This window comes from Hyposmocoma kahamanoa, unplaced genomic scaffold, assembly GCF_003589595.1.
Source record: "Hyposmocoma kahamanoa isolate Upper Pololo Valley unplaced genomic scaffold, ASM358959v1 190, whole genome shotgun sequence".
In the NCBI taxonomy this organism is placed as follows: Eukaryota; Metazoa; Arthropoda; class Insecta; order Lepidoptera; family Cosmopterigidae; genus Hyposmocoma; species Hyposmocoma kahamanoa.
In genome coordinates this window covers 4,236,152-4,255,870 of record NW_020653718.1, presented here as the reverse complement: position 1 = coordinate 4,255,870, position 19,719 = coordinate 4,236,152, and the positions used below count along the sequence as shown (strand labels likewise).

Sequence of the window (19,719 nt, the reverse complement as noted above, 5' to 3'; positions counted from 1 at the left end):
ATCTTCATGTGATAAAAAATATTAATTTTCTGTCATAACACGTTCTAAACGTACTAAATATTTAATCTACTAAAAAAATTAACCAATTATCCTAAGTTAGTTCATATGTAGTGAATATCCTTTGTACTTAATGTAATGTAAATAAGTTAACAAAGGTTCGATGTGGTGTGCTCGACTTTGATGTTCTTAGGTTTCCAAGTGCAGAAATTGAGCGTGAGATTAGAACCCGGGATGTGGCAGTTTGACGATTCAGAGATATGCTCCATTGGCATGATCCACCCGTCCCACAGCCGGTACTCCGGCCTGTCTATGCTATCTGGCGTGTCAACCTTCTCAGGTAACTTGACATGAATACGTTTCCCGCCCTTTCACGGTGGGTGATTTATCTAGTGGCTATGACGTACGAATCATATGATACCTTTCATTGTTTAGTTTGAAATACCTAAACACACGTCACACATTGTTAATACGTTACCACTTTAAATCACACTCACGATATTTAACGACTTTCCGTTCCTATAATATAATGTTATCACCATAAGAACCAAATACTTCCCGTGGCCATTAATCACATTCCCTGTCAACTTCAGCCAAAAGTAAACTTATTAATCTTGGATTTACGCTTGGACAAATTCGACTTTGGTCGCGAGTGGTAAGAAAAGGGACAAGTATACATAGTATAAAGACTATCACCTAATACGGTGACACAACGTGCTGAGTAATTAAGGGTCAGTTGACAAATAATCATAGCCTCCCTCTGTTAGACTATTATTGTGGCTTATATAGAAGACGTGAAACATAGACTAGGTACTTTTAGTTTGTTGTTTTTTTGTAGAGCTATTTTTGTATAGGTAATTATTCTTCAAAATAAGGCTTCCTTTATACTACTTCGTAGTTTCAATAACTTTGAGTATACTCGGATACCTCACTGTTCATCGAGAATCCAATGAGGTAAACGTTTATTAATGTCAACAAACTGTCAGTAAACTTGCACCATCTACATAAGTAAGGTGGCACAGTATTCACATTATTTTTATACAAAATATTAAGTGACGGGACGAACAAGTCGTTCGACTTGTTCGTCAAGTGTAAGTGTAAGTTATGGTAAGCGACACGCCTGTCCATAACAGTTGCAGTGCCACCCAGTGCTTTAAATCACAAAGATCTGAGGGGCATTACTACGGCGTCGTCTCCCTGAACCATAAGTTGACAAGTCTCAAGCGCCTGTAATTTCACCAGCACTCTTACCCTTAAAAATCGAAACACTGTAATGCTGACATTATTGCTTGGCGGCAGAAATAGGTAAGGTGGCAGTACTTCCTTGGACGAGCTCTTTTATCAAGGAGCTCTACTGCTGCTATTGTATAGCTGTGACTAAAGAAACTATATAGGTTTGTACGGCATAACATGGTTGCTTAAACTCCATAGTCTGCGTATCTCTCAACGAATACAAGTGAATTGACAACGCGTAAAAATACAACGGTCATGGGCTTGGTCTCGTGTGGTTGAGAAAATTATTGATATGATTTTCTTGCCATGGTAATAAAGTAATTAGAGATAGTAGGGATTGGAAAGGCACGTAGTGGTTACGATCCATTACGCAGAAATATAAATTAATTTGACTTACGACATTTTTGATACTGAACGGCACAATGATGTCATTAATTTAATTCAGACAATCAATCGAATTAAATCGCAGTGTAACAATATTTATTGGTTATATTTTGAATGAAATCGATAAAAACAGTAGGTACAGGTACAAGAGCACGTCATGCTTGACACTTAAGATTTAAATCCAACTCTTATGCCGCTTATGATAAGCACGGTCCAAAGTACATAGTGTCAAACTTGACGGGCTCTTGACTGTACGTGCTAATAGGTTTCAAACCCTTTCGAGAGGTCGAGATTGCGCGAGCGTAACAATTTTTTTGGTCAGTTGAGATTGACATTTTCCGTCGAATATTACAGATAATTCAAAACCGAGAACATGTACGCAGCGTACGAGAAACGGTTCCCTGATATGACACTTACAATGCATTTTAAATTTTCACTATGTAGACTATAATGACTGAGCGTATTTTAAATTTGTCCCTTGTTACACGTACGTTTACTTGGTAATTACCGGAAACCTTATAAACCCCGTTACATTCAAGATTTCAGGGGACATTAAACAAACCATTACCAAAACCGCTAATCTGAACTCTAAACAATGTTCTTAAGTCGAGGGTGTAAAGTCTATAATCCGGAGCTTTATTGAAATACCGAATTATCCCGCATCTTTTGTCTCGTTAAGCTGTTTAGGTATTCATGGAGTTAGGTATAGTAGTTCGACCCGGCTTTTGGGTTATCCCAAAAGCCGGGTCGAACTACGATACCTATCCAATGCTATCAATTTTATGGGGCCAGGCCCGCTGCGTACGGTTTTGATCATGTACTTAACATAAATATTCCGCGTGACGAGAGCTTCGCAAATATTAACGTGTATACATAAGTATGTTATCCTGCATCCTCGGGAGAGCACCAAAGCTCGACATATTTTTTCCTCAAACGCCTGAAACGGATATTTGATCTCGTTCCATTTGGTTTAAAAGGAGCTTTAATAAAACCAATTCCATTTTCCATTAAGCATTGTGAAAGGCGCACTTTACAGGATTTAACATTACGCGGACGAGTCGTACCTAACTGTATATTCAATTCTTTTTTACTTTAAAGCTGCAAAAACCCGTGTAGAGTAAAACTAAAATTTTGAATAAAACCGCGTGAAACAGAGCTGTTAAAAAGTACAAAAAAGAAACAAGCAAAGGCAATAAGTATGAAGCGAACAGCCCCGTTGGCGCCGGGCGGCAGCAGGGCGCGGGCGGGGCGATGCCTTGCCGCATAAAGTCGTTGCACAAAAACGCTGCTGCATCTAGGTAATTTGCAGGAGCACTTTGTGGTAACTGTAATCTTGAGGTTGGTTCAAATGGAAGCCGCGAGCGAATTACGTAACGGTTAAGCACTATTACATATGAAAATAATGTGTGTGAAAATGGTTACTATATATATAAAATAGGTAGTTAGTTCTCAATTACTTTAAATCACTTGTCTATTTGGAAATTATAGTTTGATAAGATGGGATCGGCTCATTAGTTTACAGTTTGAGATTGATAATGTTGTTGTAAGTAAATGAAATTTGATTGTAAGTGTACCATATTTACCAGGAATGTGGAGGCATTCACAATTTTTGTCATTGTTATTACTCTGTTCGGAAACTTCAAACTACCCGTGAGCACCACTTGGAACTAATTCAAAAAGGTCGCCGGCCATTGGAGCGCAAATTGTGACTATTGTGATTCCGCTGTGACCTTGGACGTCTCGTCTTAAAAACAAACTTGTTCATCTAGTTAAGTAAAAGTCATTTTGAAAATGTTTTTTTTTTCTGAAACTTCTTGTTGTTTAATCCAGATTTCCGTAACAGGGTTGTCTAAAACACGAAACCTTCTGACACTTGAAATTCCAAGGTAGTCTTGTGGATTTTTCGTTAGGCAAATACTGACTCTAGTCCTGCTATAAGAATATCGATGCATAAACAAGTGTGTAACCTTATTACTTATGAACCAGTAGATACCTACTCGAAATTAAATTTCTTGTTGGATTCTTGGATGCTAACGAACACAATTTGCATTGACCATTCTCAATTTCTACAACGCAAAATAGAGTCAGCATTTTTGACATATCCATTTATAAAACAGATGCGGCAAAAGGCGGACGTAGCAAACTAACTATTCATATACGCGCGGCAATTACGACCCAACGAGCAAAACTCAAATTGTCCATCTGCAATAGCGTTTTGGACAGTAGCCAGCGCGCGGCGTGACCACCGCGTGCCGAGTCCTAGAATTATTGAACTTATGTTCAAAAAGACTTGGTAAAACGAATTCTGAGAATTAAGTTGTCATGCCATCTAAATAAAAATAAAAACAATGAAGTACTTCAGTTATTCGTAATAATTTCTTTGTGTAGTTAATACCAAAGTTGTTTCGATAATTGTGATTAAAATTACCGAATTAACTAACAGTTACTTATTACACTCATCACAAAATACTGTTGCGTTGATTTTGAAGCATACTTCGGCTAACTACGTCTTTTGTATGCCTGTCTGAAAAACGATTCGCTGCCTCGTCACTTCTGTGAAAGCCTATAGCACTATAATGTGTGTCAAATTAGTTTGATAATATAAAACGCAAGATCATCGTACTGCCAAAAATATTAATGGTCTTTTCCATGAATAACGTATGATTGATATTGTCTGCCAGTCAGGTTGGTGCGTTTTTGTAGCCAGTAGCTGTGAAAACATTTTAAGCTCTTTATTGTTTGATAAATTATACTACCTGTTTATTCAAGAACTTGCTTTTATTGTCGAGATAAGTTTTTGGAGGAATATTGAGATGTAAATGACAACACAAGGTCAACAATTTAGGCTTACACTCTTCAAAGGAACAGAAACTCATATGAACTCTATACATTTCGGAGAGTCGAGCAAGAACTTAACAATTTAGTTCCACCCTTACCGTTAGCGTTCCCTTTACGGTTTACTAGAAAATCCGGAGCACTCCATTCTTGTCATACGAAGCGCTTGGCTTCGTCCTTCCTGACGCTTACGGCAAATGAAAGGAATACTTTGTCGGTGGTGGTGTCTGTGTTGTGCAAAAGCTGCGAACTGGGGGTGTTCAAGGCTAGTAAATAGACATTTACTAGACAAATGCGTAACATCGTCGCTCAAAATTAGGTGAAATTATAGGTACGTTCGTCTATTTCACATGAGGAAAACTTAACTCAAGACCTTTTTGTTAAACAGGTGGGCTTGTAATCTTGAATACTTTAATCGCGCTACATTGTTGAGCTCATTTTCTGCGCTTGCTGAACTTGTAAAGTAACAGTTTCCTTTCCCGCTGCATGACTGTTTTAAGGCCGATTTCCCGCTTTTTAGAGGTAGTGAAGCTTTTGATGTAACAAATAGGAGTTGTTCCTCAAAGGCAAGGGAACAAGGTCCGGCAATGTGCAGCTTGATATGCTGCCGTCCGTACAAAAAACTTTATTACCTAAAGTTTTAAATCCAATAATATTGTCCGCACTGACAAGGTAAATGAAGTGTATCAGACTTCATAAATTGATTGATTTTATTTCAAAAAGAGACCCTGGGAATCGGGACAGGGGGGTTCGTTGACTGTAAGTCCACCTGTAAGCGGGCGCGGGCGGACCGCGGGGTCACGGGTCGCCGGCCCAATTCTGCGTCCTACTTCCATCCCGGCTGCGCAACAAGTGATGAAATCTCATGCACCCCTTGTGGTCCTTACTTTACATTACACTATCGCACACTTCTTTGTACACATGGCAGAAGATATTTACTATATACTTTACGCACACAAAACCGCCAGGGCTTGAACACATATTATGTGGTATGTATGCATACGACATTAGATAGCACGCAAATCGATGCTTACTTTTAGCCAAAGAAACCTTTAACCTTCACAGAACACACAAGCAGGCAATATGGACTGTCTATATCGATTCATTTGCTCATTGAGAAGGTATTCCATGTATCACAATCGTTCATAACACAAGTATTCCAAATACATGAAAAGTAGGGAAAGAATTTGTGAAGATTTAGGAGAGTTTTTTCTTTCATTTTTTACTATGTGCAACAAGCAGATCCATAATGGTGACAGTATTTAAGGCTCATTAGAGAGACCTAATGTATATGATATTGCATACAAACTTGCAGCTTATACCTGCAGTACACTCGATGTTCGACCTACATAAGGGATTGAGGGCGACTAGTTTTCAGGTGGGTCAGGTATTGGGAGCCAATCAATATGCAAGGTATTTAAAAGAGAAAGGTCAAAGCTAAAGTACGTCATATACATGTCTGTGGACATCTTTGCATGAAAATAAATTATTGTTATTTGTGCAGGCGGCTTTTGTAGGCAATAAAGCTTATAAGACGGCGAGCTAACGTTTGTCTGACATTTGAGGAAAATTTGCAGGTACTTTTTTGTACTTTGCATAAGAAATTAGATCTTGTATGGATGAGAAAAATAGATTACGTTCACGTGGTAAAACGAGATATTGCTAAAAAAGCTACAACTTGTAATTTGTACACAAATGTTCAGATTGATCGTGATGAGTGACTTACGCTTTAGCGGTCCTATTGATAACAAAACATCATAACTATACCGTTAATTTGGATAGAAGATTCGATCAAATTACATTTACCGTTGGATAATTTGGTTCTGCCAATCAATTGTCCAATGGACGATTAGTAATTCAGAGTAATCTCGGAGCATAACAGGCTTAAAACCATTTCTAAGAATTATTAGAAAGAAGTATTTTCAAACACCACCTTCTTGAGTCCTTTTTTTTTCGTTCGCAACTCACGTGCTTTCGTTGGTCCCATTTTTAGGACAACGCAGAGTATCGCTGACGGTTACTAAACAAAAATTTTGTACAAATACACTCCCTTGTAGCATTTTTAAACATATCTGAAATCTTGTTGAGTTGAGTGGTAGTACCCCAGTGCGAAAATGATTTCTTCTCACTGTTCGAAACCCAACGCGGCATGTAACTTATGACTTTAATTTCTAAATTATATGTATACATAATGACAATGTTTAGTAGCAATACCTTTTCGCTAACGGTGAAGGAACTAAACACGTGAAGTCTAGAGGAGATACGTGCGCAGTAGTGGGATGTGTGATGTTTTTTTGTTTTATGGTATGAATAATAATTAGATGTCCAAAATGTAAACAAATGAGGGTAACCGAGCGCAAAAACATTGGTAGTTTCCTATTTTAGCCGACTTTTAAAAAGTTTTTTCGTTCTCAATTCGACTGTTTTTTTTTTTGTATGTATGTTACGCGATAACTCCGGTATTTAAGAAAAGAATGAAAGAAAGAAAAGTAATTTATTCAGCACAATACACAATATTAATAATTAGTATTAAAAGTGTATTATTGCACTGAAAAGGACCCAACTCAGCTAATACTGCGGAAGGGCCACAGCGCGCTGGTTTTCAGTAGACCCTTTTCGAAAATGCCGATTAAAAGAAATAAAAATATATGAATAAAATAAAAACAAAACGTGGACGTGAGTTAAATAAAAAGTTAACTTTTTCATGACACATGACAACATGAAACAATATAATTAAATAGGAAACATAACACAAATTTCAGCTAATGTCCCAACAAAGATTCACTCTGCTTTTTCTTTTTAATTTTGTATTTTGAGGCGCATTACACAAATAAAATTGTTCCAGACGTGTTTTGTAGATTTAGAATGTGCTCTTTGAGTTGACATTTGAACGCATAAACGGATTGTGAAGAACGCATTGGTGGCGGTATGTTGTTCCAGATTTTCGCCGCGCAATATTTAAAACTGCCTTTATATATTTGTGGACCAATTTTCATGATTCTTTTTTGTTCGAAAGAGGGTACGTCCATTGTGGTCCCTTTAAATTTTGAAGAAAATCTCCACCTCTAAGGGTGGCTGTTCACGCATGAAGATTCATTTTTATAAATAGCGCCAAAATTTTAGTTTAATGATTTTAACGGTTGATTTTGCTATTCTTTAATTCAAGGCGTTTTTCTCTCCGAATATACTTGAGTGGTGAGAACCGATTTTTATTATCTCCTATGTCAAGTTCCGTATGGTGGCGAACTAGGGGATGAATCCGGGTTTGCGCACTTTCCGATAACCGATTTCAATAAAACTTGGTAGTTATATGTAATTCCACGTAATTTTGAGGTCAGTTTTTTTAGTACTCTGTACTGAGATTATTAACGATAGTAACGATTAGTACCCTTTCAAACTGTAATCCGATAAAATTTAGAACAATTTTGGTTTGGAATATATGTACCCTTTATTTTTGCTTAATTTCGTTTAATACAATAATTATAATAAAAGACTATGGTTAAGATAATAAATAATTTGATCATACTGGCAACACAATCGGATCAAAAACATTTTTTGTGCCACCATGTTGCTGCGTCATAGATGTTATTCGTGCTTCGTTTCTCAAACTCGAATGTTTTCTTGTCCTTAGTGCGCTTTTTAAAATTATTGCGTGTAGTTGTTAAAGTTTTTGTTTATTGTTAAATTTTGTAATTGATAATTGAAATTGTAGAAATTTCCAAATATAGAAGGTTTAGCACACCCATTCACACTTGACAAAGACATTTCATGAAATTTCTTTGTTTACGTTTTGGACATCTAATTATGAGTCATACTATAGATAGGCTTATGAGCTTTCCATTTTGCTATATTCAATATAATCTTGTTAAATTGCAACGGTCAGTGGCGAATTACTGCTCATGAATATACGATTATGCTGTAAAAATTGAAACGAGCCTTTTTAAAGTGCGAAAAATCGCCAAATTAAGTTATTAATGTTGTATTCGTTTTAATTCAAAGTAATTTAATGAAGCTGTAATTCAACAGCAATATTGTTAAATAATTTCACAAGTTTAGAGCTGAGCTTGTTTATTTCCTACAAGACTTAAAAGCTTACACAATTACTGGAAGATGTTATAACTTTATCCAAATTCGGAGAAACCTTTAACAATAGTTATTTAGGTTCTTATTACTAAACTATAGCCTGCTTCGTTGCGATGAAAAGATAAATGTCACCATTCTTCTTTAATTCCTACCGTACCTACCAAGCTCAATTCTGACTAAGTTCGCGTGCTAGCTCGTATCATGCTTAGGTAGCTATCGTGTCTAGCTGTAGTAATGTATACGAATCAAGAAATCACTGTTCAGCCCGCGAGGTCGCGTGTCCGACCGGGTACTTCCGCCGTAGATGTCAACGTTGCGGATTTACTTGCAAAGCTTTCATTTCCAACTAAAAAAAAGACGTTTATTTATCCACAAAACACATAAACCATAATATAAGCGAACAATTAAATAAAAATGTAGACAGAAAGGAAGAAGACTCAGCATTGTTGCTTTACCAGAAGCTTATCGCTTGCTGCATCTCACCGGCAAGCGAAGTTCAACTGTTCTTTGCATGACTCTGAACACTAAATGTGAATGCGGTGAGCCAACGACGTCACATCAACTACCGAAATAGAATGTAGACATTAATATAACTAACACAAATTAAGCCCTATGTAACGATGAATCGTGAATATTGAGAAGGGAGTTTTATACTTACTTATACATACTACACTACTTGATGTGAACTTTTAAAACTAAACCAAAGAACAAAAAAGTATCGAGAATGGACACTCCGCCGCTCCTTAGATTTAGATACCGCACCACGTCCCGCACATTGACGGTCACATTGACGGAACGACAACAAGGCTGTCGGCGAGCCGTTTTCGCGCTAAGACAGTTTTGATATTTGAATATAGTTTTCATTTATTCATTACGAAACTTTAACGTTAATAATATATAACATCTTTGTAAGTTAATATTTATAATGGTCGTGAATTGTGCTGCATACGGCTGTTTATCATCATTTAAACAGTATAAGGTATAGTTTTCCGAAAGATGAAACGAAGATGAAAAAACTTATATCTGAGAATCTGACCACGTAAGAAAGTAACTCTGCCACCTCACACACAAATTTGCGCGTGTGCAGATAGCGCCTTGCTTTATGTAGTAGTAGTAGGTAAGTGACTTTCGACCGTTGCTTGGAGTGTCCGGGGTGTGACTAAACAGCGGTTTATGACACACTTTTACTATAATAACACAAAAACACTCTTCATGTATTTTGGAAATGAAAATCATTCATTTTCTCGCTCATGTACCCATTAACGCTAAGATCCGAATGCCCCGCTGCTACGTTGTTGCCATTTTTATTTTTTTATCGATCGTTTTTGAGTCTAATGTAGGAGATAAAAATTTTACATACTTAGTTATCTGTACCGTCAATAGAAATTAAAACCGACCTCAAAAGTTATTCGTCCCCTAGTTTGCCACCCTTAGAGGTGGAATATTTCCTTCAATTTTAAATGGAACCACTCCTGAGGTACTCTCTTTCTAACACAAAAAGGAATCATCAAAATTGGTTCACAAATGCTTTTTTTAATTGGTTAAAAATTATTATATCTACAAATATTGTTAGAAGCAGAATAATGAAGCTTTTCAATGTTTTACTGCATTCGTTCGTGTAACTAATTGTGTAATTAAATAAAAAAAAAATGTAATTAAATATTAGAAATATCGAACAACTTTCACCTGGCAATGTTAACTTGTCACATGTCAATCCAAAATATTACTTGTGTCAAATGAATGTCTGCTAAACTTTTTCATTTTAAAATAACGTTTTTGTAGCAATAGTTACTAAAAATCCGCTGCAATCTCAAGCAAAAAACATTGTAATATTGTTTATCGCAAAATCAGCGACGAATTAGGTGCATCTAAGTCACAATTCACGATTTACAATCTGGTCTCAAGTCTTGCCGATTAGTAGGAGTAAATAAATCTGATCTTTGAATTTTTAACAAAGCCAAATTAATGTATGTGGTACATTGACTTACAAATAAATGGACGACGGGTCTAATACAAAAACCACGAAAAAAATGTCCCAAGTCAACCTATTCGAAATTTAAATTGTAATGTCATCGCAGTATCGCGCTGTCAGTAGAACAAATGAAGACTAAAGCGGAGTTTGGAGCTCTGTATACGATTTTAGCGCCTTACAAGTGCGGACACTTTTTAGCGCGGACCCGACGTCCATATAATTGTAAGTCAATGATGTGGTACGTTATTTTTGTTGGTACGTACTGGTCTGCGAGACTACAGTGTGTAGACAAAGATTGGTTGGAAAAAAAAATACTTCAAATTGCGAACGTAAATAAATCTATCACCCACAATCTAATTGAAATATTTTTGTTTAATTTTAAAATGTATCAGAAATTATTTACCTCTCTTACACACAAATTCAAACAGATCTTAAAACATGTACGAGGATAGATCAATCTTGGTGAAATAAAATATGTGAAGTATCTAGTACATTTTTCCCTACTATATTGATGTCGCCCACTACAAATTTCAACTTGTCTAAGTGCTATCAGATTCTGGTACACCTATAATAATATCCTTTTAATAGGAATACAAAGGTTAACACAATACCGATTTTAGTCCACGCTTGTAAAAGTCCGTCGGCGCGTATGTTACCTCAGGGCTGTGTCGCGTCCTCGTAATTAACTTAAGCATCCTTGAAGAACACCTGTGATTACCGCTATGCCATTACGGTTTTACGAGACCCTGAAACTTTAGGGAAAACTGAACTTATCCTTGTATATGGGACAACTAGGTTTTGTCTTTTAACCGCGTCGTCATGTTGAAAACATCTATGTGCTGGCCTATTTTCTCTTTATCTTCTCATCTGTAACCATAAACAATTTTAATAAATTTTTTTTTCTAAAAAAAAAAACTACCCTCAAGCGTTCGTGGAAACACATCTCTCTTTCCAACAAAAAAGAATCATTAAAATCGGTTCACAAATGCCGGACTAATCGCATAATACACCTACATACAAAAACCGTCGAATTGAGAACCTACTCCTTTTTTCGAGTCGGTTAAAAAATGCAGCATTACAACTCAAATTTTTGGCACATCCTCGTTAGGGGAGCAAACAAAGTTTTGTTTTTTTTGTAGGTAAGTTTACCTACACTATAAAATATCTGTCTTTTGTCAAGTGGAGCTTAATAGAATCAATCACGCTTCTAAATTTAATCAAATCTTTATGTAATCATTATACCTGGTAGCAGTAAACATCACATCCTTTCCAAGCTCCACTTGGTAAGAATCAGATTTTTTTTCAATGTTAAATCGAAGTTTTATCTTTTTGATATGAATTGAATACCTCTCAGCGTGATCTGCAGCTACACGGTCCATAATTTGTATTATATCAGTAATCAGAACAGTGACGTCACAGTTTAACCCGGGTATAAAACAGCTCAACCTTATCGTGCTGAATATTCGCGTACAAATTAGATCGGAATTGCTTTGAATAACTGCCTAAAATTGTAATACTTTGTGAGTAGGCGGTGTTTTACGGGCACGCGAAGGAGTATTTCTTTCTTAACCGCCTAAGACAGGCATAGGTATACAATTTAAGGTTTCACAGTTAATTGTTGTAAAAATATCGTGTTTACTGCCATTTCAAAAAGTTACATTCTCTATTTAGCTTAAAACGATGAAAATAGCAACGTGGTTTCAAATAAACCCTCAAGCAACGTACTCTTGCTGTAGGACAAAGTTTTTCGTTGCCGATTTTACTGTGCGATACTATAAAAATATCATAAAAGCAAAGGACCTGCGAATAAAATTGCTTTTCAATACTAAGACGCTTTTGTATTACAAATAACAGCTTCGTGTTCGACTTAGAAAATGTAAAAGTTGAAAGTTCTTGGTAGAAATTTGTAGTGCACATTTTTAGAACTGTTTTGAAGTGACTATAATAATAGTACATTGATGCTCGTGCCATTTTATGTTTGCGAGAGCAGCTGGTGTAGAGAACTTCACCCTCTTGATTAACTTGATGCAATACACCGGCTTCATATCTAGAACATAAAACATTTTCACCGGAAGATAGTATATGCTACAGTCAAGAATATTAAATGTTGGTTTCGTTTATTCGACCAGAATATATATATACAATTATAAAGTTGCTGCCTAATGCATACTGATAAGACACGAACAAGGCATAAGTGACGGCTGGCATTATGGTTTTAGTTGCCGTCGACACGGCCAAGGTCATACGTCGCCAAGCAACAAACTGACAACAATTCCTCGTCTATTATTCATGTAGTTCCGAATTAATGATACTCATTGTACCTAACTATGAGAAATCAAGTTTCCATAGTTCCCATGCAAATCTGGTGTAAGATTCTTTAAAGGCCCCACATAGGGCGCCAATTGTGTCTTGCTTACACACAATTCCATACAAAGTGGTGAATGTGAAAGGAAAATTGCGAGTCCTTAGTATTAATATTTGAATTGTAGCCAGGATCGTAAATTTACCAATCGCACTTGATTTTAGAATGTAATGCAATTTTATTTAATTTATACATAATCTTCTATTTTTACAGGAATTTACGATAGTTATTGCTCCAACCTTGTCGCCCCATATCGGGCGCCAAAACTTTGATAGGGTATTTGTTATTCCAAAGCCTTGAAGTATTCGGCAATTTGTTTAAATATAACTGTAAAAAATAGTTCTTATCTGGCTTCTTTCCAGGTCGTCTCGTATATATTGAATACACAAACAATTGTTTTAATACATACTGATATTAAGCTGTATTGCGTAATCTACAAGAAATCACTAGGTTTATCATATAAATTAAGTTTTGTTGAATGACATGATGTTTCAGCGCCATAATATTCAATGATTTTTTGGGAAAAAAACTCTACTAGTTTGTTGTAATTATTAAACAAAGATCGCACACACAGATTGGAACCAACGTCTATTAGCTAACCGTGGTAGACCCTATGCCAACTAGGCAACGGAACGAACAAACGGACCTCACGAATTTTTCCCTGTGGCAGATCTTTGTTCTGGTTTTTAACGACTTTTTTGCCGTGGCACCATCTGTGAAAAATCTATGAAAATTTTATGTTATAAACTTTAACCTATAGGTATACGTTTTAATATGTTATTTAACATAATTGTTTTAATTTTTACGATTTTCATATTTGTCATGACCGCGAATACTCACCGCGTTGTAAGTCGCAATTTTTCTCGTACGAAATCATTTATGTGTTTTATATATAAGTCTACTGTTAAATAAAAAGCGAAACGTACAAGCATGTACATGGTTCCCACTTAAGAAAAAAGCCACCAAGAACGAACCGATGGATCGCAAAAAGTGACAAATTAAAAAATATGTAGGCAATGGAACCGCGTCTTCTTGAGAATTAGACTTGGACTCCCTATTTCTACTTAGAACTGCTATTGTCACATTTGACTGAATGGCTTTTAGTAGTTTTAGTAGCAGTAGAGCTCCTTGTGAAAATGTGACTATGACGTGTTCCGGTTTTGAAGGTAAGGGTGCTGGTGAAATTATAGACACATGGGCCTGTCAACTTCATGTTACAGGATGGCGGGCGCAGTGGCAGTGCCCCTCAGGTCTTTGCCATTTAAGAGTCTATGCAACCTCAAATGGCGTGGTTGATTACGCATAACAGTGAAAGTGTTAAAACAATCACTTTGGATGAATATACTCTGATTACTTTACGGTGTGAAAACACGATTCCAAAAAATTTTCATGATAGAAAAAAATCACAAACTTTCCTCGAAATTTTACAAGAAAACCGCTGTATTCAATAGGTACTTTATATACACCAATGATTTTTTTAACATCAACTGAACTAAATAGAACATCTTCACTATACGTCATTCGACTCAAGCAAATGAACCGTATTAGTACGGGAAAAAATTTAATTCTAGCTGAGGTAGTATCGGCTCCTATAGCGGTGAGTGACATTGCAACTGTTATGTATAGATGTGTCGCTTATGACCAGGTACGTAAAAGAAGTTATTCTGCGGTGACAAGAGCGTCCGAGAACGGTTCAATGGCAGGTGTCACACTTTTCATCATGGTAACGTCATCGCTTCAACAGTTTGGAACAGAGATAATAATTAACAGGCGATTCATCGGGTTTCACTTATCCCAAATATATCAGATTAATTTAGGAAATGAAACTATTTTTCCGAAATCAAATATTTTCGGGCCCTTTACAGGTCCCATGATCACGGTTTCATTTCCTATGTGTAACAATCGCGAAAATGTAAGAACTCGATATATCAGATTCATTGTTTTAAGGAAGCTCAAATTATTTAGTATATTTTTTATAAATAAAATTATGCAAATATGAATGCAATTGAAAATAAATACATTTTTGCGTACGGTTGTAGTTGTTTCGAAGACGGTTCATCAATAGCATGGATATTAAATTGGTTAAAACGAATTCTAGAATTTTAGGGGACAAATTTTCAGACGCAGCTCGTGTGTAATAAACTTTTAAGGTTCGCTCTTTCGAATTGTCCAAGGTGTACTTCACCGCGCATTCTGTTCCGGTTTGCCCTGACCCGAAGGCGTTTTAACACAACATTAGGTCTTTTGATTGCGCAAAATTGGGCTCCCTTCTTCAGGTTTAACGACACGTAGAAATTTTTTTCAACATTTCTAATGAGCTGAAATGATTTTTAGTAATGAGATGACGAACTTTAGCTTAAGCTTATGGTATTCATACTTAGTCTTAATTTGACATTTAGGCGCTATGTTTCAGTGTGTCAACCTCATTTTAATCTGTTTTTGTCGTCCTAAATCGGGGCACAAAAAATTGCCAATTACATTTCTTATACTGATTTAATCAGTAAGCAGTGTAGTTTGATGTTTATTACCGAGACTTCCGAGCAGATTGCGCGACGTCGCCCTTCGGCACGCGAAATCATGGTTGTTTGCGTGTCGATGCTGTTTTAAAGTCGTTCACCGTAACCTGTACAGCTGCTGCTGACCCGGCAACCAACTCAAATTCATAATCCTACGACTTCTCTTCTTTTTATGCCGAACATGAATATAGGTATTAAATTTTGGAATGTTACAAGTTTTCACAGAAAATCAGATACATTTGTCCAGACAAATCTGCTGCAAAAAGTGCATTCGCGTTTTTTAAACTAAGTTCGGTAGCATCGCTAAGACACCGCCAGTCATCGGAAGATATCCTATACATGTATATGAACGTGGTGTGTATTGTTGTAGGCATTTCAACGCTATCCGGTTGCGGATCTCCGGAGCACCTGGACCGTCTGCCGGAGCTGCCGGCGGCGGAGGAGAAGCGACTGCGACGTGCGGCACAAGTGTTGCAACAGCGGCTGGTGCTACGCCAGTGGCTCGCTACGCACCGCCTGCAGCACGCTTATGGCAAGTACGTATCTTTATTCTTCTGCGTTTCATACAAATATAGGCTATTAGTAGTAGGACTTTCTCTATTCTATATGGAAGACCGCTTACGTAGATGCTATTGTTATAATACCACTAAGGAGACTCAAGCCGGCTGCAAGTAGGAACAGCCGGCAAGAAATGTAGTTACCACGCGGTTGTGTTATGAGTTAAATTCAACATTCCCTTTAATTGCCCTGACACATTTTAGTATTTTATATAGACTACACAGAGGGAACCGTGTATAAGCGCTGCTTTTAAGCAGATTGCTATAAAGAATTCCACGTATTGCCGTCGCGAATTAGCAAACGAATATGAGGCAACATTTTCGCTGCAGCAAAACCTCGCGTCATTTCCGGTATTTCCGCTCAGTCGATGTAACGGTCCGGATTTGGTCCGCATACTTTCAGGGGACAAGGTCGAAATAACATAAATCATTCTTTTTTGACATACCTAGAACATGTAAAATTGACTGTCGTCGAATTCATATCTTCTTGGAATACGAAAAATGCCCTTTGTAGTTCTCATGTGAATAATGACAGTAGAAAAAGATAAAACAATCTTTAATAACTAAATTCTTTACCTGCGTCGTATCATCATCACACCAATTTTGTTTTCAAACATAAAATGCTTAACTTCCTTAACCAAACTTTTGACTACATGGAATTGTTTAATATTTTCATTAATACCGGTTTGTTTACGATTATCGTTTATAAATTCGTTTTCTTTTGATAGTCCTCGGTATGTTATATAAGTGATTCCGAGACTCATTTTAGCTTCGATACCACGTACGGGGCCCGTTGAAGCGTTTAAGATTAATCTCCCACCGCTATCAAACACAAGGCTATTATTCTTGACCAACTTCACATAACTAGGTTATATACGATTATAACATGATAAATGATGTTATACTCGTATTGTAGATTACCTATACTAATGCCACGACTTATATGACTACGTCTAGTGTGTGCACTGTTAACCGGTTCTCTTGATTCTCAGTTGAAAAAAACACTAAAAATTCAATATTTAATTAAATATTGTTGCTGTTAGCTTATTATAGAATGTGGTATTTTCATAATAGTCATAGTACCAGGTGCTGTTTCTGCGTCTCAACATGCTTTCGTATATTGCGATTACGACATGTTATCTATGTTTCGTCTAATTCTGTTCCTATATCCGTTAAGTCAATTCAAAAGAATGCTTGCAAACCGAATGCCGCCTTTTGTCAAACATTTAATGTAGTGGACGTTTCTTACCCTTAACTACTCCCGTCGCTTTGTTCATGAAACAGGGTCTGGATTTGTCGGAATACCTTTGACTTCGAGTCTATAGTATATCTGAGGGAAATCGAGTCTTCCCATGTAGTCGAAATATAAAACTGATGCTGAATTGTTATAAAGAACCAGGTAATCTCTCTAAAATGTTTCACTTTAACAGTATTGTCTGGCTATTTCACTGCACCGTTTAGGTGACGCAAAGTGCGTGTCCTAGCAGAGACAATTAGACAAAAGAGATAAATTAAGTACCGCGCACCGTACGTGCTGTTTACAAAATGGTGGGTGTCCATCAAAGATACGAGTAAATTGGGGCGTATTCAAAGCTGGAGTGAATAGGCATTTTTAACAAACGCGTAACATCGTAGGTCATGTTGAGCATAGCAATGGGTGAGATTACGATCCAGCGTTTACCTATTTTACATCCATGTACTTTAAAACAAATTAACACTAAGATTACGATAAGAAAACGTCGATTCCTTCGAAAGCCGTTCCTTTCAGAAACGAAACTTAAAGCTCCGTTTAGAAGAAAACGTCACATCGAAATGCCAAAGTTCAACTCAAATGTACGGTAAAAGAAAGTGCCGATGTGGAAATGTTGAGCTTCGCTATGAAGAGGGTAAAAGGAATATTGACCTTTGTTAGGGTTTTCATTTCTTATTCGGGGGTTGCGTACGTTTCTTGGAAATTCAGTTTTACTGTCGTCATAACAAAATCAAGCTGAAAGCTTACTGCTACGAAGTCAATAATTGGTAGATTACGTCTGTATATTGAACGTATTATAGAAGAAATACTAAGACACGTATCGAAAACACCATTTCCAATATCTCTACACAAGATTTTCAATAATTGAAAAGCCAGTTAATAAATAGGGCCTCCAAAAGACCGTCTGATCCAACGTAAACCATTCGATTTCAATAAGCGGTCGCAACTCGCGCGCGTCTTCGCGTAGATCACAATTCTTACAAAATTGAATCGCAACTTTGTCGGCGAAGGAAATCCTCAGGAAATAGAATCCCCGTCAACTCGTTTCATATAAATTTTATAGGGACGAAACAATCTGCGCTGGATGCCTTTTAACGAGCCGCATTTCATATTCATCGCCGACGCCTTACGCTCTCGCTGCCTGGAATCTGCCGAAACGCGTGATATTGCCGATTATTGTTGAATTTCATATAACGAGCCGAGACACGAACGAGGGAGGTAGGTACCAGGTTGAATGTTTTATTCAGAGTATTTTAGCATATCTTTTTAAAGGTCACGTATTGAGTGATGACTTGAATACTAAGACGGCTTTTGGATGAAAAGACGACTACAGAATTACCTGTTATTTGCCAAAAATAGATATGGCTCGTAAGTCAATGTGGACAGCGCAATAAATTGTATTTGTCTATTATTGACACTTCTTATAACGATGGGTCGCTCCTATGAAATAAAAAATAAAAAAAGGAAGAGCACTACTGGACACCTATATTTAACCTGAATGCTTGTGACAAAGGAACCAATTTGGGCAGCACTTTCTCACCAACAGCAACAAACCACCGGTATCGCCAATGCCGCACACAAAGGCTCGGTAGTTTCCGATATCGAGGTCACCGGATTTAATCAGCGCGGCTTTGTCTAGTGCTGCGCGATGATTATCGGGTAATCTGAAAGACAATGCTGCCATTAATTTGGTTTGTACTGTTGGTGGAACATCGGAACGTATCGGAACCACGCAAGTGAACCTAGAAATAGTTTATTGACACGTGTGTTCTACAATTAATTTATCCCGTTTTTCTCTCGACTTCACTTTGATATGATTTACTAGGTAATTTTGTTGGTGTACAAACTTTTATTTTTAATGGTATATGTGAGTGAACATATGAAATTTAAAGAAAGGGAAATGAATTTTTTGTTGGTTATTTGTTTTCTTTTACAATAGATTTTATGTGAAAAATTAACTTTATGGTCATTGACTTACAAATAAATGGACGACGGGTCTAATACAAAAACCACGAAAAAAATGTCCCAAGTCAACCTATTCGAAATTTAAATTGTAATGTCATCGCAGTATCGCGCTGTCAGTAGAACAAATGAAGACTAAAGCGGAGTTTGGAGCTCTGTATACGATTTTAGCGCCTTACAAGTGCGGACACTTTTTAGCGCGGACCCGACGTCCATATAATTGTAAGTCAATGTTTATGGTCTACAAAGGGATTTGTTGTCCAAATTGTCATGTAGGGTTGACCAAAGCAGTGAAAGTTTAACGTGCAAACTTATTTTTAACTGCCTTCAAAAAAAGGAGGAGGTTCGCAATTCGACAGTATTTCTTTTCTTTATTTATTTATTGCATCATGAGTACAGCGAATGGTACCTCATATAAACATGGACCCTGTTAGGGTATTGCAATCTAATTATTAATTTTAGTTATAACTATATATACTTAATCAACAATTTTATACTGTAATAAAAACTCAAATATGCATTATCACTTAAAAATGACTAACTTTGTGTGTTTATATTAATTACTC

General features: G+C 36.8%; 1 protein-coding gene across 1 annotated transcript in view; it reads left to right on the top strand.

Moving 5' to 3' along the window:
• Window positions 1-229: 229 nt before the first annotated feature.
• Window positions 230-19,719, top strand: part of LOC113226355 (apoptosis-resistant E3 ubiquitin protein ligase 1) — a 66,759-nt gene continuing 47,269 nt past the window's right edge. Inside the window, exons 1-2 of the mRNA XM_026458944.1 lie at window positions 230-337; window positions 15,753-15,918. Of these exons, the coding sequence (XP_026314729.1) occupies window positions 232-337; window positions 15,753-15,918 (272 nt within the window). The 5' untranslated portion in view covers window positions 230-231. The remainder of the gene's footprint in view (window positions 338-15,752; window positions 15,919-19,719) is intronic.